At 43.1% G+C, this 22,826-nt stretch overlaps 1 protein-coding gene across 4 annotated transcripts in view; it reads left to right on the top strand.

Moving 5' to 3' along the window:
• The window catches only part of LOC105486934 (INSC spindle orientation adaptor protein), a 139,184-nt gene that overhangs the window by 48,185 nt on the left and 68,173 nt on the right, over positions 1 to 22,826 (top strand). For all 4 annotated transcript variants that reach the window (XM_011750079.2, XM_071075052.1, XM_011750081.2 and 1 more), the window contains 3 exons: positions 17,108 to 17,453; positions 18,474 to 18,526; positions 19,677 to 19,800. In XM_011750079.2, the coding sequence (XP_011748381.1) occupies positions 17,108 to 17,453; positions 18,474 to 18,526; positions 19,677 to 19,800 (523 nt within the window). The remainder of the gene's footprint in view (positions 1 to 17,107; positions 17,454 to 18,473; positions 18,527 to 19,676; positions 19,801 to 22,826) is intronic.

The raw sequence follows: 22,826 nt of genomic DNA, 5'->3' as shown, positions 1-22,826 counted from the left end.
AGGGCTTAGACACTGCCTGACTCCTTGCTGGAACTCAACACTTCAACTACTCTTATAATTATAACCAGATTGAATTGTTGGTGTTCTTTTTTTTTTGTTTTTTGTTTTTTTCCTGTTTGGGTCTTGGCTGAGCTCTATGAAGGCTGGGATTTTCTCCTGTTCAACTTTGTAGCCTCAGCTCCTAGAACAGGGCTTGTTCTGAGCAGGCCCCTGGAAAACACCAGGAGACTAGGTCTCCAGGCCTGGCCCCACTGTGCACTGGCTGCGGGACTTGAGACAGGCAACTTCTCCTGGCCTCTTGCACCTGGGGGCCCTTTTGGAGGGCAGAGCTGCCAGTGCAGCCCCAGGTGAAAGATCTTTTTTCCCTGGGTCTGCCTACAACTGAAAACAGAGAATCCTCCTTAGGAGCCTGAGGCTTGGAAGTGGAGCCAGGGCATGGTGGAGGCAAGGTACCCAAGTGGTGGCTGGAGGCTGATGGAGAGTTCTGGAGCCTTGTAGATGGTGGAGAGACTGGCTCTTGGAAACCCTCTAGTGGTGATTTCTATACACTCACCTGCACTTCACAGAACCATGCAGAGGTATCAGGATGGGAATGGGCACATTACGTCTGTGAATTCTCCTAAATGTCCACTTTGGCAAATGAAAATATTGTCTTTAAAGTAGGGAGAAGAACAGAATAGAAAAAACAAAGCTAAACCATTTTTAGTCTATACAACAAATCCCATGTTACTGCCATGAAAATTCATGACAAACAATAGGAATAGCTGGATGTGTGTGTGTAGGAATGCATTTATAAATTTTACCTGACAGTACTGCACATGATGTTGGAACAGAGCGCAGCCTAAAGCAGTTTAACATAACACTGAAGAACATGTAGTCTAGACACTGATGAGCTGAGTTCAGAGCCAAACTTTGCCACTTGTGATCTGTGTGATGTCAGATACATTACTTGGCCTTGCTAAGCTTCAGTTTCCTCATCTGTAAAAGTAAGATCATAAGAGTACCCTCCTCACAGGGTCATTGTGAGAACCAACTGAGATAATACATGTGAATCAATCCCCATGATAATTGGCAAGGGCCCATCCTCAATTAATGCCATTATAATGATTATGGATTTTATCTCTGTGACCCTCACAACCCAATGAGACAGGACAGCAGTATAGCTTATTATTATTCACACTTGATAAATGTTTAAATATAATTAAGTTCCATAAATATAAACCAGCTGCATCATTAGTGTGTCAGGTCCAGTGCCTTGCAGATAGTTTAGCATGTAGCATGGTGGCATGTAGGGAGGACAAGACAGACACAAGATCTGCCCTGCCTTGTCTAGGGGGTGAAACAGACAATTGAAAGTTGTTAAACAATTGAGACCAGTGTAGATCAGGGGAAAGACAGAGTGCTACAGACATGTGGGGCACATGGGACATAAACTTGTTGAGGAGTCACAGAGGACTCCTTCAGAAGAGACATTAGGTCAAGACTTCAAGGTTGTGTAGAAGTCAGCAAGGTAAAGAGGAAGTGAGAGAGAGGGACCAGCATGTGCAAAGCCTGGGAGGCTGGAAGTCACAGTAGCAGGACTGAAATAACTCAGGGCTGGGACAATGGTTGGAAATAAGGGGGGGATGAGCAGGCCAGGAAACTGAGGCTCAGAGAGGACACGTGTCATATGTAAGGGTACACAGCTATCAAGAGGAGGGAGTGGGAGGAGGGCACAGGTGATGGCTCCTAATCAGGTGTTCTTGTGGCTTATATCATCATAATGACTCTCATACATATACTGGCAATACAGATATACACATATACCATTTTTAGAGGTTAAAAAATAAGTCATTCATGAGTTAATGAAAGATCAGAGAGTGTTAATAATGTCTTCTCTCAATTAGAGGGCATCTACAATGCTGGAGTTTGACAGTTAACAAGATGGGGCTCTGAGTCATCAAAGAGAAGGCAGCTGTCAGATGTACACATTGGCTCATAGGAGTGGAAACAGTTACCTGGAACTAAATTCATGTTCCTTGGCCTTCTGAAACCGAAATAACAACAAGTTCCATTAGGGTTCTGGACAGACTGCGGAGGTGCTGAGAGCACAGACTTTGGAATCAGGCACTGGACTGAAATCTGGCACTGTCATTGACCAGGTGCAAAAACCTCTTTGAGTCTCAGTTTCTCCTCCTCTGTAAGATGAGGGTAATAAATAACATTTTACTAAATACTAGTTAGATATCATATGTGCAAGTTCTTGATATGTGCCTGCTATGCAGAAGGTACTCAAGAGATAGTTTGTTTCATAGTGTGCTTGGAACTATGCTACATTAAAAATAATTTGTTAGAATAGTCAAGTCTCTTCTTTACCCTCAAACCCTTCTACCAATTGAGAGAAGACCACAGCCTGGAGAAATGAATGTAATAAAGTGTTGACAGTGCCATAATCCATGCCCATGTCACAAATTACTCTCAGTATTAGCTTCAAGGTGGGTTGGTGGGTCTCATTTTGCCTCCCCCAGGACCCCTGGGGTTATACCATAGGATTTACTCTCTTACTGTATTATACTGAACAGTTTAATTAACAGAAAATGATATACAACACATGTCAGAAAATGATACGGAACACCAAATATTAAGTGAATAGGATGAAGAGTGAAAAATGGAGATTTCTGAGTAATGTTGATCTGAAAACTTTTTCTGCTGCTGCAGCTTGGAGCAGAGGACTAATGCATGGAGACAGGAGAGAACACAGAGAAGCTCAGAGGAAAAGGGGGCATTTCCACTGCAGGTGGGCACAGGAGGCATTTTGCGGAGCCCATTGAAGGAGCAAAAACCTTCTCAATGTTTCTGGTATTACATAGATGGGTCAGTGGCAAGTTAGAAACATTTTTTTTTTTTTTTTTTTTTTTTTTTTTTTTTGAGACGGAGTCTCTTTCTGTCGCCCAGGCTGGAGTGCAGTGGCCGGATCTCAACTCACTGCAAGCTCCGCCTCCCGGGTTCACGCCATTCTCCTGCCTCAGCCTCCCGAGTAGCTGGGACTACAGGCGCCCGCCACCTCGCCCAGCTAGTTTTTTGTATTTTTTTAGTAGAGACGGGGTTTCACTGTGTTAGCCAGGATGGTCTTGATGTCCTGACCTCGTGATCCGCCCATCTTGCAAGCTGCTCAGCACCAAACACTGGGGCAGGGTTTACACTTAAAATGTGAACTTGGAGTGGTTAGGGTTGGAGAGACGAAGAATTGCCTGCCACTTACATAAAACCACCGATGCACAGTAGGGCCTATGCTGACGCAGCTCAGCGTGGTATTCAGAAGCAGATCAGAAGCAGAGCAATGAAAACATTGAAAAATGTGAACAAGATTAGAGTAGTCACATTTCCTTTAGTAGCATTTGACTGGGTCTTCACAAGAGCCTTGGTGCGGAGGGATGGGAAGTGAATAGCCTAACTATGCTGTAAATTATTTATAGCTTGTTACATAAATAATTATGGTTTAATTAGCTGTTTATTAAACAGTTTATAGTTCACTGCATAGCAGAGGTTAAGTCATTCTAAAGTCATCTAAAGTGTTGTTTTTATAAAGCCCTCACTAAGAGAGTCTTCCTGTTGGGTTATAGAGAATGGGCTAGATAGACCTAGATGACATCTGGTCGCAAGAGTTCTTGGGGGACCTGGGAAGTATTTTGTTTACTCAGAATAAAACCCAAAGTGCTTACAATGGCTTCCATGGCTTTATGTGATCTGGCCTAACCCCTTCTCTGAGCTCCCCTCCTACTAATATTTCTGTTGTTCACTCTACTCTAGCCACACTTATCTCCATACTGTGTCTCAAACAAAGCAGGCATCCTCCCTCCCAAGGCCTTTGCGCTAGTCTCTGACTGCCTGCAATGCTCAGTACCCACATTTCAGCTAATTCTTTCACCTCCTTGAAGTGTTTGCTCAATCTTAGCTTCTCAATAAGCCCTGCTCTGACCACTTATTTAAAGTGACAGTTACTTCCCTGCTTTCCACAAGACAATTGTGGTACCCCTTATTGTACCATTACTTGTTAATAGAAATCATCTGCTTTTAACATACTGTATTCATTTTTATTTATTATATTTATTATTGTTGTCTGTTTTCCCCTGCTATGATGTGCTCTCCACAGGGGCTGAGATGTTGGTTTGTTTGCTTACTAATAAATCCTAAGTAGCTAGAACAGTTCCTGGCACCTATTTGACTCTAAGTAAATATTGTTGAATGAATGAAACTTGTGAGAATATTCAGGGTGAGACTTGTGACAGTATGTCGGCCATGCACTCTGTATGGATGCTGGGAGTGCCTGGAAGTTTTTAGAATGAAGTTCTATGAGAGGACAGTCCAGTAAGAGGGATTGGACTTCTTGAAAAGAAGAGATGGTAGGTCTATTAGATTCACCATGTCACAAACTGAACCTATCATTGTGTCTTCCAAATTTATTTCTCCTATCCATTCAGCTGCTCAAGTAAAAAATCTGGGTCTCATCTCTTCACTCTCTCTCATTCATCATCTATATGAATCAGTGTCCAAGTCTCACTGATTTTATCTTCTTAATCATTCTTGAAGGATTTTTGCCCAACATCACTTCTGTCATCAGAGCTGAGAGTTCCTACTCACACTTGAAAGTCATTTTGAATGAATATAAAATCCTTGGCTCACATTTTATTTCCTTGAGTACTTTAAATATGCAACTCTACTTTTTCTGGTATAAAGTATTTCTCTCAGAATCTGATGATAGCGCAATTTTCTGTCTCTTATGGGTAACATGCACTTATTTTTAGATGCACAAACAATTTCTTCCCTCCCTGCCTCCCTGCCTTCCTTCTTATTCTTTTCTCTTGTGCAATAATCTTACTATCTTACTAGAGTATGTCTTGCGTGTTTGCTTTCATGTACGTAGTATGTTCTTTCAAAGTGTAGTTTTAATTCCCCTCCTACACGTGAAAGTTTTCTGATTTACAGTTTTAGTATTTACCATGTTTCTGTGCTTTGAATTCATTCCTTAGGAACTTACATTGTGTGTTTGTTAGATCTTCTTACCTAACTTTAATGTTTGTTGTTTTCTCTCAAATTCTTTTTTTTTGGGGGATTTTGGGATTTTGGGATGGAGTCTTGCTCTGTCGCCCAGGCTGGAGTGAGTGCAGTGGTGAGATCTTGGCTCACTGCAACCTCTGCTTCCTGGGTTCAAGAGATTCCCCTGCCTCAGCCTCCCAAGTAGCTGGGACTACAGGCACCTGCCACCATGCTTGGCTAATTTTTTGTATTTTAGTAGAGACGGGGTTTCACTTTCTTCATTTTTTTATTTTCAAAGTTTTCTTCATTTTTGCATTTGATTTTTAAAGGCATTATCTTATGTGTTTCTTCTTTAGTCTTTGTTTCTAAAATGAGTTTCCTCTCTTTAATTCCTTCCCGAGTTAGGACATTTCCTTTCTGAGAATGTATGTTTCTTGTTCCTGTCTTTTATAATTTCCTCAAAATTTTAAGCTTATTTTGTTATAGTTTTATCTGTTTTAAGAGTACATTTTTTTTCTGACATTTTCTCATTGTAGAGATATTATTCCGCTCTTTATTCTCTTTTTGAAATAACTATATATGGGATGAGACTACAATAATTTTCTGTTGCTCATTTTTGAGTGAAATTAGTTTTCATGGACCTTTAGAAGAAGGCAGGGTTCAAGAAACCTATTCTAACTTTATAGAACTCCACCTTCTTTTAGTATAGGGTCCAAAAATATGATGACCTGCTCTCTGAGCGTTCCTAGCTCTGCTTTCTTCCCTCACATTGATTTGAATATCTCGTTCCTGTGCCTCTGTTGTCCCTGTCGCACTGAATTTGGATTCCACTCCCAGGAGTTTCTCCCTAATGTGGTGCTTTGTTGTCGAAGAGATTCCTGGTGGGTCAGTATTGAGAGTTCATAAAACACCCTGTACTCAGCTATATCGGAAAGGCAAATCCCCTTCTAGTTTCAGCTACTGTTCTCAAATTACTATACTGTGCTTTCCAGTAAATACTCAGAGCTATTTTGGGTTCTCCTTTCTCATGTTCATCAGATGCCACCTTATTGCTTCTTTCTTCATCTTCTCATAAGATAATACGATATGGTTTGACTGTGTCCCTACCCAAATCTCATCTTGACTTATAGCTCCCATAATTCCCATGTGTTGTGGGAGGGACCAGGTGGGAGGTAATTGAATCATGGTCGTAGTTTCCCCCATACTGTTCTCATGGTAGTGAATAAGTCTCACGACAGCTGATGATTGTATAATGCCTGCCACCAGTTCAGATGTGCCTTTCGCCTTCCACTATGATTGTGAGGGCTCCCTATCCATGTGGAACTGTGAGTCCATTAAACCTCTTTTTATTTATAAATTACCCAGTCTTGGATATGTCTGTATCAGCAGCATGAAAACAGTCTAATAGAAGATACTGAGCAGGTCTTACGGCTGTTGGTGGGTTGTCCCCATTTGCTAGTATTTCAAAGTTTGTGGGGATAACTTATCATCTAGTTTCATTATAAATATTATCCATGAGGCAGAGGTTGTCATATAGTTGCTCTGTCAGTTTTCATGTGGGGGTTTGAAGAGACTGGAAAAATATGCACCGCCACTGCCATCTTTCCAGAATTTTCTTCATGTTTTTGACTTTAAGATAAAAAAGATTTGATGATACAGCGGCTTTATTAGAACTGCTCTAATAGAGACTAACACGTAGAGTATTACCCATCAGGTAAAAAGACCAGGAGTTAGTTATTACTATCTTTCACTATTTGCTGGTGAGGAAACTGAAGCACTGAGCAGTTATGTTAACTTGCCCAAAGTTACATAGTTAGCAAGTCGCAGAGCTGGAATTTGAATCCAGGCAACCCAGCTGTAGAGTTTATGCTCTGGCGGGAGCAGTGGTAACCAACAGAAGTCTCCACGATGCCTAGAAGACCCAGCAGCATGTCTGGTGGTGGTACCCTGGTAACTAGGAGACGTAGCAGTAAGAGAAGAAATGGTGATTGTAACAGTCTGAGATGTCCTGTGGAGTCCAGAGAGCATGACATTCACTGGAAGGAATGGCAGCCATGCTGGGTGGACGTGGGATGGCATGGCAGCTGGGGTCATGCCTAGTGTAAGGCTGCTAAGGAATAAACGGTGTCAGAATCATTCAGTTCCACCTTGTGGTTGCTGAACCAGTCTTTTCCCAGGGGGAGTGGGGGAACATATGTGAGATGAACTCTGGGGACTCTTAGATGCACTTGAGCGAGCCTCATGACCCATCATGATGGGAAGAGAGTGAAGTTGGGCTGTCTGTCTCTTCTGCTAGACTGTGTAAGCTTCCTGGGGGCAGGGATCACCAGAAGAAGGCCTGAAACATAGTGTTTCACTGAATTAAGTTGACCAGGGATTGCCTGAGAGATACTGCTTAATGTTTTAAACCTTGTTGAACTGGTTGAGAATATCCTATGTTTGTTCCTGGTGTCGTGTTGGGACAGACACTCCTCAAGAGCTTGAGAATATATGCCCACAACTCACCAGAGCACTGTTTGCTTTACATTCAGGCCAGGCTCTGAGAATTGGGATAACAGTTGCTAAGGGTCCAAGCTCTACCCAACCAGAGCATTGCTTAGTAGAAGACAGGAACATTTGCAAAAATGCCTTGGATGAGAAGTTCCTCTGGTTCTAATGTCGTCAGCTTCAAGTATTTCAAAATCTTTATTATCACACTTTTTGTGGGATCTAGTTACTTGCCCAATGCTTAAACTTTTGCCACAGGGCTGGGAACTCACCTATACTTTGTCTGACATCCTAGCCAAAGACAAAATCCACACCTCCTAAAATGTAATTCCAGAGCAGAGGATGGGATGGGTTTGGGAGATTCCTATGTGCCAGTCCAGGACACTCTTGCCCAACTTGTGTAACTCCTTGCAAGTTTGGAAAATATTTTTTTCAAATAAGCTGGCTTGGCAAGGCATACAATGCTCGTCTCCCAGGCAGTCTCAGCCTTACTTGATTCAATTACATATTTATTGATACTACTGTGTGTCAGGACTTGTGCTGAGATGAATCAAACAATGCCTGCTTTTGAGGATGTCTCAAAGTCTGGTGGAGGAGAGACACAGATGGGAAGCTGAATAGTGTGGTCAGTAGCACAGTCTCTGGAGCCAGACTGCCTGCATGGAGTTCTGGCTCTCTTAAGTCATGTAGCCTTTCTACACCTCTGTATTTTCACCTGTAACATGGAGCGAATAAGAGAGTAAACTGAGTAAGGTTGTCGTGAGAATAAAATAATGTATGATAAGTGCACAGCTCTTGAGGCACTGTAAAAGTTCAATAAAAGTTATTACTACTGGTGGACTTTTTTAATTTTTTATTTCACTGTGACTTCAGAACGCTTTTTGTCTAATTCCATTTTTTTTTTTTTTTTTTTTTAGCTAAACACAACAATATTATTAACACAGTAGTTCAGTTTAAATGTGAGCAACTTGGGTGCAAAGCATTCTGGGAGAAGTCAGGCTGGGTGGGGGTTCTTGAGCAGCCAACCCATTTTTTCCTTCAGCTGCTAATAGGCCAGAGCCTCTGAATGTCTTCCCTGCCCTGGACATAAGTGACATGCACCTGCTTGATGGGGCCTGGGGATTGGCCACTGAGTAGAGGTAAGGGAAGGCAGGGATTCCCGTGCTTACTAATTTGTTCTGTTTTCTTCTCAGTATGTCTGGTTGCTGCTTGGGGAGACAGATTTGGTGCTGTTTAAACAATCTCTAGAAATAACAGTTGTTTTAAACTTTTTTTTTTTTTAAGAGAAAGGGTCCCACTTTGTCACCCAGGCTATAGTGCAGTGACACCATCATAGCTCACTGCAGTCTTGACCTCCTGGGCTCAAGTGATCCTCCTGCCTTTGCCTCCTGAGTATCCTGAGTAGCTGGGACCACAGGGAAGAGCAACCATGCTCGGCTAATTATTATTATTATTGAGATGGAGGTATCGCTATGTTGCTCAGGTTGGTCTCAAACTCCTGGTTTCAAGGGATCCTCCCACCTCTACCTCCCAAAGTGTTGGGATTACAGGCATGAGCCACCACACCTGGCCTAAGTTCATTCTTAAAGTAAACCAGATTCTGCTTTCCCCCACTGGCACTTTGTCCTCATTTCTAGGACTGTTACCATGAAAGGCAACTCCTGCAGCTGGACAGCTCTGTGTGGGTTTGGCCTGAAAGCAGAAATGATATCTTGGCAGCTTATCATTCTTGCCCACCCTCCTCCCCAGAGCTGTAGGCAGGGTCAGGGGCTCACAGTTTCCTTTCATCTTCCTTTGCCCATAGCAGCCCCAAGTTGTTGCTTGAGCAAATGGTCCTCCCCATCTGCCTATGTTAAGGCTGCCTCATCCCTCTCTTTGCTCATCTACTTTATTATTGTGTTTTAAGTGCTGGGATACATGTGCAGGATGTGCAGGTTTGTTACATAGGTAAACGTGTGTCATGGTGGTTTGCTGCACCTATCAACACATTACCTAGGTGTTAAGCCCCACATGCGTTAGCTATTTATCTTGATTCTCTCCCTCCCCCCACCCCACTGACAGGCCCCAGTGTGTACTGTTTCCCTCCCTGTGTCCATGAGTTCTCATTGTTCAGCTCCTACTTATAAGTGAGAACGTGCAGTGTTCGGTTTTCTGTTCCTGTGTTAGTTTGCTGAAGATAATGGCTTCCATATCCATCTGTGTCCCTGCAAAGGACATGATCTTAACATGGTGCTCAATACATGGGATGTGCTCAATATATTCCAGTCATTATTGTATTTCTAGTTATTGTGACATGTGCAGAGGTATTTTATATGGGGAAGGGCAGCACAGATAACTAATATTTTTGAGCGTCCTCTTTTGTGCCATGCAGTGTGCTAGGCCCTGCACATTCATCACTTAATTTAATTCTTCCATCAACCCTGTGCAGAAACCTCTATTATTATCTGTTTTATAGATGAAGAAATTGAGGCTCAAATTGGTTAAGAAACTTACTCAAAATACAAACTTAGGTTGTTAAAAGTCAGGATACTGGTTATCCTGGTTGGGGAGTGACCAGAAGGGGCACAAGGGAGAGTTCTGGGACAATGGTAATAGTTGGGTTTCTTTATCTGGTTGCTGAATTCATGAATGTGTTGACCTTATGAAAATGTATTGAACTGTAGCTCAATATTATGATGTGTTCACTTCTATGTACGTATGTTATACTTCAATGAAAATTTCAGAAAATGGAAAAAAAGAAGCAGCAGCTTGCCTAAGGTCACACAGATTATGAGAAGCAGTGCTAGCTCTTCCTACCCTTATGCCAGTGTGCAGGCCTTGTTTGCTTGTGTCTGGATACGTCCCCCTTATGCTCAGACTCTAATACAATAGGCTACTCAGTCCCAAGGAAGCTGTGACTCAAGGCTTGTCTGTTCAGGTGGTTAAGGAAGGAGCAGGGTCATTATGAGCTGTCATGAGGGACCTCAGAGGGAGGGTCCCCTGACATAGCTAGGCATTGAAGGCACAGGTCCACGAGGCTCACCTGGGATTCAGCCATTGGTGGGCTGTAGGACAGATAATGGGGGCCCAACTGGAAGACAAAGCTACTGGGAGTAGCCATGTTCCTTTCCCCTGAGAGAACAACTTCCACCCGTAGTTTGGCTGGTGACCACTTTTCCTTCCACTTCCCAGTTCTTTGAGGAAGGCTCCATTCCTGGCTCTTTAGCGAGCTTTCACCTACCATCATGGAGCTTGGGCTCTCCAGGTCTTCCCTGCATGAGGCTCATGATATAAAACCAGAGAGACAGCCAGTCTGGGCTCACAGGGTTTTTTGTTGTTTGGTTTTTTTTTTTGTTCTGTTTTGTTTTTTGTTTTTGTTCTTTTTGAGATGGAGTCTCACTGTGTCACCCAGGCTGGAGTGTAGTGGTGTGATCTCTGCTCACTGCAACCTCTGCCTCCCAGGTTCAAGTGATTCTCCTGCCTCAACCTCCCGAGTAGCTGGGATTACAGGTATGTGCCACCACACCCAGCTAATTTTTTTTTTTTGTACTTTTAATAGAGACAGGTTTCCCATGTTGGCTAGGCTGGTCTTGAATAGTTACAGATTTAGAGAAAGTTGTAAAGGTAGTACAGAGTGTTCCCATATACTCCACACCCAGTTTCCTTCACTGCTGACGTCTTATATTACCATGGCACATTTGTCACAACTAAAGGACCAGAATTGGTCCATTGCTATGAACTGAACTCTAGACATTGCAGTTGTCCCTTGGCATCCATGAGGGATTGGTTCCAGGACTTCCCACAGTTATGAAAATGCATGAATGCTCCAGTCCCTGATATAAAATTGCCTAATACTTGCGTATAAGCTACACATATCCTCCTGTATACTTTAAATCACCTCTAGATTATTTATAATACCTAATACAATGTAAATGCTATGTAAATAGTTGTTATACTATGTTTTTTATGTGTGACATTTTTATTATCATTTTTTTTGGATAATTTTAATCTGCAGTTGGTTGAAACCATATATGCAAAATCTGTAGATATGGAAAGCTTACTGTATTCAGATTTCACTAGTTTTTTTCATGAATGTCCTTTCTCTGTTTCAGGATTCCACCCAGGATATCGTATTATACTTAGTCCTCACATCTCCTTGGTCACCTCTTTTCTATGACAGTTTTTCAGTCCACCTTTGTTTATGATGACCTTGACCATTTTGAGGAGTATTAGTCAGGTGTTTTACAGAATGTCCCTCAGTTTGGGTTTGTTTGCTTCTCTCATCATGAGACTGAGGCTATGTGTCCTGGGGGAAGAATGCTACAGGATGAAGTGCACTTCTTATCATATCCTATCAGGGGTACATGCTAGCAACATGCCTTATCCTTGGTGAGGTTAAACTTGATCACTTGGTTAAAATAGTGACTGCCAGGTTTCTCCACTGTAAAGTTTCTTTATTTCTCCCTTTTCTATACCCCTTTCTTTGGAAATGATTCACTAAATGTACCCACGCTCAAGCTCCTCCACCCCCAGTTTTTAATCATCAAGTTTATATGAGGTAAGTCCTGTAAACACATATATAGTCATATATTTGCGCAGATAGGTATATACAGACACACAGACAGATACGGGCATCCAGATAATATAGACACCCAGATGGATTTATAGCTACAAACACAGACGCTGGTAGGCACAAACACACAGGGCTTGAAGAAATCAATAGTTCTGTCACTCCAGTTCTCCTACTAGCAGAGTGCTGAATCGATTAGGAGTTTAATTAACACAGCTTCTGAAATCTCACTTTCTTTTTAATTCTTACATAGCTTTAAAAACAAGAACTAAGTATACACCTCCTGTGTGCATTGGGGTGGAGGGCTTGACAAAAATGTGAGTTGTGGGTCTGAGCAGGCCTCCTAGGGCCTTGTTCTCCTTTCCTACCTCTACCACAGCTTTGGGGTTGTGTTCGTTCTTTCCCTTCCAGGCCAGAGGTAAGGGGTATGAGTGTCTCCATTCAGAGGATGCCAGAGCTTTTCCTCGGGGAGCAGCCCCAACACACAGGTTTCCTTGGAGCCAGGTGGTGGTGCCAGGTGCCGTGATTTGGCTGTTTTCCAATCCTACCCATCCCTACCTCCCCTGCCCTGCCACCCTCCAGTATATTCTCAGAGCTCTCAATGCAAATGGCCAACCCCTAATCTGGCACTGAAGGCTTCTCACAATCAGGGCCTTGGTGTACCTTTCTGGCTTTCCTTATCATGGTTCCCTCTCTTCCAGAATGTACAACTCTAGAGCAGGGGACTTACTTATTGTCCCTTCGACTACCCCACCCTGGAATATGCTCTCACTGTCTTGACAAGTACAAACCCTACCCAGGGTATGACCACCTCCTCCAGGCACCTGCCCCTGATCTCCAGTGGAAAGGGGGAGTTCTCTTCTTGGAATTCCAAGCAGACCTTTACTCTAAGAAGAACACCAACTCAACTACGTTTAGTTATTTGTGCACTTGTGTCTTAGAAAATGTTCTTTTAGTTACAAGCAATAGAAATTAACTATTGGACTTGTCTGTCCACTCCCCAAGTGATCCTAGAGGTTCTCATTGAACAACTGAAGTTGCCATTGTTAACATGTCCCATGTACAATAATTCGTGTCTGTATGACCCTTGGTTCTACGTTCCACAATTTGGGGAAAGGAATTGGATTAGTGCAGCTTGGTTCAGAAGCCCACCCCTGGATCAAGCACCAATTGTTTCCAGGGGCATTTTAACACAGTCCAGACGTGGCCACAGATGGCCAGGGATCACCCCTGTGTTTGGGAGGAGGGGACTTTAGCAAAGAAGAGGGAAAAGCTGCAGCCTTGGTAGCCATCCCAAGAGGTAGCTAATGAAACTTGTCTTTATGATTGACAGAAGAGAGAGAAAAAGATGCTGGAAAGATAGTGTAACCGATATCCACTGCAAAGTGCTTATGCAGTGAATGAGTCAGTGTGCAAGTGACTTGTTCATTTGTTGCCTCTTAAAAGCCCCTAGGTCATTTTGCCTCCCATTTCTATGTCTTTAGAACACAATAACACAGTTTTTCCATCTTTAATAACTCCTTTCCCATCATGTCAATCTCAGGGCATTCTCTGGGTAGCTTGTGTGATGGAGGCATATGAAGTCTCTGCATAGGTACAGACTTATGGCAATAAATGCCTGACATTTGGCCACTCATCAATGGGCATACATTTTCTGAATAACTGATATATATCAGACACTGGCAATAAGCCAGGCACAAGAGACTGTTCCCCATGGGACTTGGGGAGTTCAGGCACACACACCAATTGCAGTAGAATGTTATTAGTGCCCTATTGAAGGATGCAGGGGCTCTGAGGAGGAACTCATGAGCTCTGGCTGTAGTTTTTTAGAGGAGGTAACATAAGAGCCAGGTCTTGCAGGGTGAGTAGAAACTTGCCAGGTAGAGAAGAAGAAAGGAGGATTCTAATCTGAGGGAGAACTGCGTGTTCAAGGCTGTAGAGGATTGTGGAAGAGAGTGGTATGTTAGGGAAATAGGGAGGTTGAATGTATCTGAGGTGTAGAGTGTGTTTGTGGCAGGGGCGCTAGGAGTTGAGGAAGATGGACAAGGGAGATGTGTGGGAAGGGAGACTGTGGCGATATCATGGAAGCTCTCTCATTTTAGCCTCAGGAGTTTTGACTTATCCAGGGAATGGTGGTCTGGTAGGGCTCAACTGACGGATTTAAGCAGCGGAGAAACATATTTCAATATCTATGTAGAAAGTCCAAATACATTCTTGGGGGAATGTGAAGCATTGGGGCTTTTGAAAGTCAACATGGCAACATCTATTGAATTACAATTCTATTCCTGGGGATCTATGCCCTAGAATTAAGGTTCTGATGTGTCAGAACATATGCATGAGGGTATGAATGTTGCATTGTTTATAAAGGTCAGGAGCTGAACAAAAAGTGAATGCCCAGCAATGGGAAAATGGCTTAATAAGTTGTGGAATATACATAATATGGAATAGTGCTCAGACATTGGAAAGAGTGTTTTAGGATTCTGCTGGATGACTTGAAAGATTTCAAAGTTAAGTAAGAAAATAAAAATGCAGCAGGATGTGTATATATTATGGTCATATTTACAAAACAAGCAAAAGGTCAGAAAACCTTATAAATGTATATATACTTAGATAAAAGTCTGTGTAAGAATGCATGAGTGTGGAGAAAAATATGAAATGATTCTTACTAGGTTAAAGTTAGTTGGCTGAGGTTGGCAGGGGTGGGCAAATATAAGGGGATGATAATAAGATGCAGAAGATTAGAAGTTGTCTGCAATCAAAGAGTATATGAGATGTGATTCTATTTAATGTAAAATTAAATATGTTTTCATAAGGATATATTGGCAGTAGGGTGCTGTGATTTTGGATTTAATGGATTTCTCTTCTCTGTGTGTGTGTCTGTATACATAGTATACATAAACATATACGTATGTGTTTACATACATATGCATATGTATGTGTTCACATACATATGCATATATATGTATACGTTCAAATTCTCTGCAAAATGTAATAGCTATTTCCATGAAGGGAGGCAGAGGCAGAAAAATCATTGGTTATTTTTTAAACACGATTTAAAAAGCATTTCCTAAAAGAATCATATGTTCAATTTCACAGTTAAACATCAGACTTGTGGTTAAAAATTACATGTAAAAGCCTGTAGTCAAATAGTTGCATATTTCAGAAAGTCCTCCTCCTTCTCATTAAGTAACTGTAAACATGAAGACATGATTTTTTAACCTTGATAACAGGAGTCTGCCTTACAATTTCAACCCTACTTGATACCTTTGCTTCACCAGGCTGGCCTCATTGGTGCCCTTTATTTGCTATACTGACTCAGAATAAAAGCCAGGTCCCCATCTTGTCCAACACAGCCCTATAGGATCTACTCCCCTAACCCCCACCTCATTGCTCTCAACTCATCTTTCACCCCAGTTGACTCTTCCCATGCTACTCTGGCCTCCTTGCTATTCCTCACACATCTCAGGACACTTCTGCCTCCAGAGCCTTTGCACTTACTGATCTCTCTCCTTGGAGCAATTTGCCCTCAGATATCCACATGGCATCCTTCCTCGTGTGCTTCAAGTCTTTGCTCAAGTGTCTCTTTCTCAATGAGCCTCCTCTGATCCTCTTATTTTAAATTGTGAGGTCTACTCCCCCATCCACCCTTAACACTCTCTAGCCTTCTTTCGTGTTCTCTTTTCCTTCCTAGCACTTGCTACTTGCAACATACATTGCTCATTTATTTTGAAAATTGACTGTTCTCTCACTTGAATGTAACATTCACTAGAGAAGTGATTATTTGTTTGCTGCTACAGTCTAGGTCTTAGAACAATACTTGACATGTTGTAGGTACTGATATTTTTAGATGAGTGAATGAGCTGGTGACAGGTGAAGAATGTTTGAGGCAGGTAAGATCAGCGGCAGAAAGACTAATCAGAATACTGTGTCAAGCCAAAGACAAAAGAACTTGCGCTCAGCCTTAGTCATTAGCTATGTATGTCTTCTGTTGTGAAATGATGGTGAAATTTGTTATTGTCTTTTTAGTTTAGTTTTGTTTTTAAGCTTTACTTTTAATTGACACATAACAATTATCTTTTAACTTCTCGTAAGTTTATCTTGATTCTTTAGGCAGATCAAAAGCTTTTTGAGAGTGGAGGCTTGATATCTTCGTATCTGCTTTTCCCACAGTGCCTGGCACTTATATGAAATATAAGGGACCCAACAAATGTACGATGCTTTATCAATGATCTGATATTACTGACTTTTACTTGACTCAGTGAATTTTAGACTGCATTTTATTTGATTAAGATCTTAGAAACTAATCTACGTTCTCATGCTGTTGTACAAAATAAAGTTAATTTTATTCCATTACAAAAGTAATATATATGCTCACTATAGAAAATTTGGAAACTAGAGAAAAGTTAAAAAGATGAAAAAGACTTTAGTTATATTACCCATTAAGAGCCTTTAGCATTGTAATGTGTTTCCTTTAAATATTTTTCCTAGATGGAGCTTTCTAAAGTTATTAAAATAATTGTGTATTTACATTTCCATTTTTGCATACTGCATTCCCCACTTTATTAGCACACACATTTTTCTTAGCTATAAACTTTTGGAAAGCATCATTTTAAACAAATTCATACTACATAATCATAGCTATACTATAGCTCACTTAGCATAACCATTATTTGATATTTAGGCTATTGCCATTAACTTTTTTTTGAGAGATGGGATCTTGCTATATTGCCCAGGCTGGTCTTGAACTCCTGGCCTCAAGCAATACTCCTGCCTCACCCTTCCATTTCCCTCTTATTGTAAAGATCATTGGCTACTCTGTCAGACATAATTGCCTGTTGCTTATTAGTCTGGTCATCTGCCCTTAAAACTTTGTGCTTCAGACTTATCTGTAAGATGAAGAGAATGAGAAAGGACTGAGAATATCAAGATGCATGAATAGGAGAAACACTGCTAAGCATTTAATAGGTGCTTAGTAAATATCAGATGGCCTAGAATTGAGACCTTTGGAAATCATGGGGTGTTGATAATTATCGTGGTGCTGTTTCCTGGTTGCAGACTGCACCTGATGCAGGTGGACTCAGTCCAGCGCTGGATGGAAGATCTGAAGCTCATGACCGAGTGCGAGTGCATGTGTGTCCTGCAGGCGAAGCCCATCAGCCTGGAAGAGGATGCACAGGGTGACCTTATCCTGGCAGGTGGCCCTGGCCCTGGAGACCCCCTGCAGCTGCTGCTTAAACGGGGTTGGGTCATCAGCACAGAGCTGCGCAGGATCGGGCAGAAGCTGGCCCAGGACCGCTGGGCACGGGTGCATAGCATGAGCGTGCGTCTGACCTGCCATGCCCGCTCCATGGTCAGCGAGTACAGTGCTGTCAGCAGGAACTCCTCGAAGGAAATGGGCCAGGTCAGCTGCCCTGGGATAGGAGTGGGCGGGAACTGGAAGTCAGGATGCTTTAGAGAAGAGTGGGTTTGAATCATATGTTGTCTGAACCTTTTTTGCTCCAGAGGCCTTTCTCCCCTTCCAGTAAAGGAGGAAAGAAAGAGAGTAGAACCTTTACTGAGTGCCTACTATGTGGTGGACATTGTGCTAGGTGTTTTTTTAAACATGTATCTCATTTAACTTGCACAATCTGTGAGGTAGGTGCCACTACTTTGAGAAGCTGTGCAGTGGTTAAATTTATTGACTTTAATGCCAGATGGCTTGGGTTGAAATGTCAGCTCTGCTGTGTGGACCTCGGCAAGTTGCTTAACTTCTCTGTGTCCCAGTTCCTTCATCCTAAAAGGTATAATAATATAATTTATTTTATAAAGTTGTTGTGAAGACTAGATTAATTGTTACATGCAAAACACTTAAAGCAATTGATTAAAAATGTTAGTATTACCTTTATTTTATAGAGGAAACAGGAGTTCTAGGAGGCCAAATAATTTATTTAAAGTTACACAGTGAATGGTATAATAAGTAGGGTCCAATCTAAGCTTTTCTGATTCCACAGCCCATGACTTTGAATCTTCTTCTCAAAGCCCAAAGTGAACCATTAAAAATCTCCCTTGTTATTAATTCTCTCTTTTGTCATTCTCATTTCACCTTAGTGCTTTGCCCTTTGCCTCAAACTTTCTCTTCCTCAGCTTTGCAGGCATTAAAACTTCTCTTCATTCTTCAAAGCCCAGCTTAAATGCCCATTCTTTCCTGAAGTTTCCCAGCTTCCTCAGCATAAATAATTGCTCAGTTTCATATTCTTACACTCCCGAAGCAGCCTACCCTGATCTCTTTTGCCACCTGTATCACACTGTGTTATATTTTAAGTGCCTGTTCCCCGTCACATTACTTGATTCTTCATTTTTAATGCCCCTGAGTGCTCAGCATAGCAGTTGGTCCTCAGTTAATGCTTACTGAGTTGAATAAAATGGACTTATTTTTCTACAGATTGAGAAACTGCTAATGGAGAAATGCTCAGAGCTCTCGGCAGTCACAGAGAGGTAAATTTGGACCCTGGATCTCCCAGGGTCTGCCCGCCCGACCTCTGGCGGGAGAAGGGGCTGGTAGCTTCTCCCAGAGGGAGAACGGGAATGGGAGGCCTGGTGGTGGTTTCAGAGTTTTCTTTTTCTGACTTTTGTCAGAAATCTTAAAATATTCTCTTGAAATTTTCTGCCCCATATTCAGGCCCTAGGGATAGGGTAAAAGGCAGAGGAGAGGCCTGGGCATAGAAAGAAAGAGGATTTTCTAGGAGTTGGTAACAAGGAAAAGGTTTTCCACGGCTTTGGGAAGACCCACAGGTCCCCAAAGTCAAGGCAAGGTGAAAGCAGATACTCACACCCTTACACAGACATACACATAGACTTCAATGCCCACAGACACTCACTTTCTCATATACAGATATATAAACACATGCTTGGACCAGCACAGAAATACACTCACACCCTCTCCTCCATATTTCACACACATAAATATCCACATGTTTATACTCAGATATGTACGCAAACTCAGCCTCACATGTATGCACACCCAGGTGTGTGTTGACATTTTTCTTCACCCTTCCCAGAGCCTGTATCCTGAAGATAAAACCTGAGCTCCCTGAGGTCTTTTGCTTTCCTGGGTGGAACACTGTCAGGCCACAGGGGTAAATTTGAACCTGATCGCCCTCTGTTTTTCTTGTCTGGGAAGAAAATTCTCAAGACTTTCTGCACACTCTAGGCAGCCATTTCTTAAAGGGCCACAGGCATTGCCATCCACCTTTACAGAGCTCACTAGCAATACCTGGCACTTGGCACCTCTCTTTGAAGCTTTTTGCCCCTCCATCTCCCACCCCCACATCACAGACAAGATAGACCCTGGCTGCAGTGATGGCAGATTCTGCAGGGAGAAGCCCAGAGGTATACATTTTCCACATTCTGATGGCCTTTCTTCCTGGTAATGTGGACTGGTAGTCCTCATCTCAGGCCAGCACATCTCTGCACACTAAGAGACCAGGCGGCGAGCCAGCTGTGGAATATTCTATCTCTGACTCCCAGTTGCCGATATCTTCACCACACATCAGGCTTGGAGCAGGTCCAGCTCTGGACCCTGCAACATTTCTGGGCTGACCACATGCCCCTTCCATTGGCCCACTCCATGGTTTCTTCTCTTCAGGTGCCTTCAGGTTGAGAATGAGCATGTCCTGAAGTCAATGAAAGCCTGCGTGAGTGAGACCCTGAGCATGCTGGGCCAGCACTTTGGCCAGCTGCTGGAGCTGGCCCTGACACGGGAGGTTCAGGTCAGTGCAGGCTGGGCTGCGGGGAGGGGTGCTTGTGTGGACCCTTGGAGGAAAGGAGAGAAAGAGGGGCTGAGCCAGGCTTGGGGAAGATACTGATGTGGACTTTAGTGGGAAACATCCTACTCAAACCACCAAAGTCAACTCCAGCGTTTGTGAAACAAAACTGTCAGAGCTAGGCTGAGGCTTCCCGAGCACCTAACCCAACTCTGCATTTTCCAGCTGTGAAAACTGGAGCTCAGAGTGGGGAGAAGCTTATCCAAGGTCACACAGCAAGATGGTGGCAGAGCCCAGCATCTCCCAATTACACTTTCAGTATTACTCCCACCACCCTCAATCTTCTCTGTTGAGTTAATGTTCATAGTGTACCCAATGGGTCCTTACTATCCTGAAAGAATTGAGGCACCTGCAGGGAATAAGCCAATTCTAGAAATCCTGACAACAAAGAAGAATCTAGAAAGATCATATAGTCTAACCCCTGCCTCTAGGCAGGCTTGTGCTTGATTCCAGAAAGAGGGAGGGATTTGGAGCCTGAAGCATCTACTTTCAAACTGAGGTTCACCGTGGAGCCTTGGTTAAGTTCCTGAACCTCTCTCAGCCTCTTTTTCCTCCTGTATAAATTGTTAAACCTTCTCCAGAAGAAAATTTTGAGAACTAAGCAAAGGCATATGGAAGGTGTTTAGCACATAGTGTGGGTTAAATACATGTTATTTCCCTCCCTTGCCCTTTGCTATTTTAAAAACCTCCCAGTAAAGCAGATTCCATAAGGTTTTCATTATGAAAGGTATTTATGGTTATTTATAGTTACAGAAATATTGTGTTACATATTTGCCATTCTTTTCCCACCACCAAATAAAAGCCTACCACAAATAACAAATCTCTTTCCATGTCGGCTCCTCTCCAAATTCAGCCTCTCTGCTGAGCCCAGGGTTTGCTTTCTCTCCTTCCTGAGTGTTTGGCTGGTTTGGCGCAGGCCCTTCTGGCTTGACTCACATGCTGGTCCTGCCTCATCCCCACTCCTCCCACAGGCCCCCATGTCAGGGCAGCTGGCCCTGAGTATTATCACCCCCCACCCCAACCACAGGAAGGTCCTCAAGGGCCACTCTCCATGTCTTGACAGGGACAAAGGGAAGGAAGGGCCACAGGCTGGGGTGCTGAGGCAGGCACCTGGAGCTGATGAGCCAGTGCTGACAGTCACATGCAGGGGCAGGCAGTGATCAACCATCAAGTCCAGAAGGACGCAAGGGACACAGGGACCAAAATGGGCAAAAAGGTCGAGGGAGTGACGAGCAAGAAATATTGGAGTTAGTGGTGGGGAGGGAGACCTGGAGCAACTTCTGAGCAGGGGTACAGGTTCTGGCTGTTGCTTTTTATGCCATTTTTATGCCCACTTTCCTGGAAGTGCCAGGTTCAATTAAAAGAGCTGAAAAGGGCCGGGCGCGGTGGCTCACGCCTGTAATCCCAGCACTTTGGGAGGCTGAGGTGGGCGGATCACAAGGTCAGGAGTCAAGACCATCCTGGCTAACATGGTGAAGCCCCCTCTCTACTGAAAATACAAAAAACATTAGCCGGGCATGGTGGCGGGCACCTGTAGTCCCAGCTACTCAGGAGGCTGAGGCAGGAGAATTGTGTGAATCCGGGAGGCGGGGGAGGCGGAGCTTGTAGCGAGCCGAGATCATACCACTGTACTCCAGCCTGGGTGACAAAGGGAGACTCATCTCAAAACAAACAAACAAACAAACAAAAAAACAAAAAACAAACAGACAAACAAACTAACAAAAAGGGCTGAAAAGGCGGTGTTAAGCTGAACTGTGAATGAAAGCCAGCTGGGTTTGGAACTAGTCATCAGTGTTTTCTATGAGGCAGCAAAGAGGCAGGATACCTTTGATGCTATAGGTCAGAAGAGCCTGGGAAAGGCTCCCTGGGCTTGCTTGGAGCCTACTTCCCTGGCCTTTGGGCTGTATAGTTGGATCCATTCTGCTATTCCTTCATTCTGACCATATTCAGGGTGAAATTCCTGATCTGGTGCTTCTACTTCCCCAGCTGTCCCCTGCTCTAATGCCAGGTCTGACCACCTGGTTCATTGATGCCTGGCCTGGAAGCTGAGCAGACCAGCTCCTGCTTTGTTAGAATGGGTTCCTTATTGGTCTTCCACCCCGGTAGGAGTAGGGGAGTGGGGTGTGTGGCCACAGAGTGTTGTCCTCCATTCATCTGCATATTAGTTTTCTTTCTGATAACCCCCTTTCCTGGTGCTTTCCCCCTTCCCTGCCAGCGTGTCCCATGTCCCTCTTAAGGGCTGAGTCTATCATGCTCATAATATATTTTCGGCTGATCTTTGGCTTCTTTTTACATTAGAAAGTTTCCATATAGGACAGCAATGACATCAGGAGATATATTGGCTGAAGACAGGGTAATTTGTGTTCAGTGTTGTAAGCATGTGTTTCTTAAACTAGTGACTCAAATATTGTTCCTTAGGATGTTAGTAATTATACCAGGATCTTACATTTGTACTGTCTTGATGTAAATGAAATCAAATCTATTTCTTTACATCAAAATTTGTCTTATGATGTGCCATTCTGCTTTGCAAATCTTCCAGAAGGTCCTCATGCACTTACAGTATTTCTTGTCTGACCTGCAGCTTCCATAGGCAGGGATTTTGGTTTGTTTTGCTCATTCATATATCTCTAATGACTAGAACAGTATCTGTTATAGAATGTTAAGCAATATATTCCCAACTTTCAGGGTCACAGATTTAAAAAATATTATTAAAGCATCTATTTACTTCTTCTGAGATGCGGGTGTTTTAGGAAATGCAATTCAGGAAACATTCTTTTAGCACTAAGAAGTCATGTGGGCTCGAGCAGAGGAACAAATCTCCCCACCCCCTTCACCCCAGACTTAAGGGCTCTTTGTACCCCTTCAATTATGGTTGGGAAAGACTGGTACAAATTGAGAAGTCCTGAAGGAACCTCCTACTATTGTACAGACATCCTGGACGACAGCTACAGAAGGAAACCCAGCCCCCCACA

This window comes from Macaca nemestrina, chromosome 12, assembly GCF_043159975.1.
Source record: "Macaca nemestrina isolate mMacNem1 chromosome 12, mMacNem.hap1, whole genome shotgun sequence".
NCBI lineage: Eukaryota > Metazoa > Chordata > Mammalia > Primates > Cercopithecidae > Macaca > Macaca nemestrina.
Note: the sequence above shows the minus strand (reverse complement) of the source record. Positions and strands in the feature narration are given on the sequence as shown.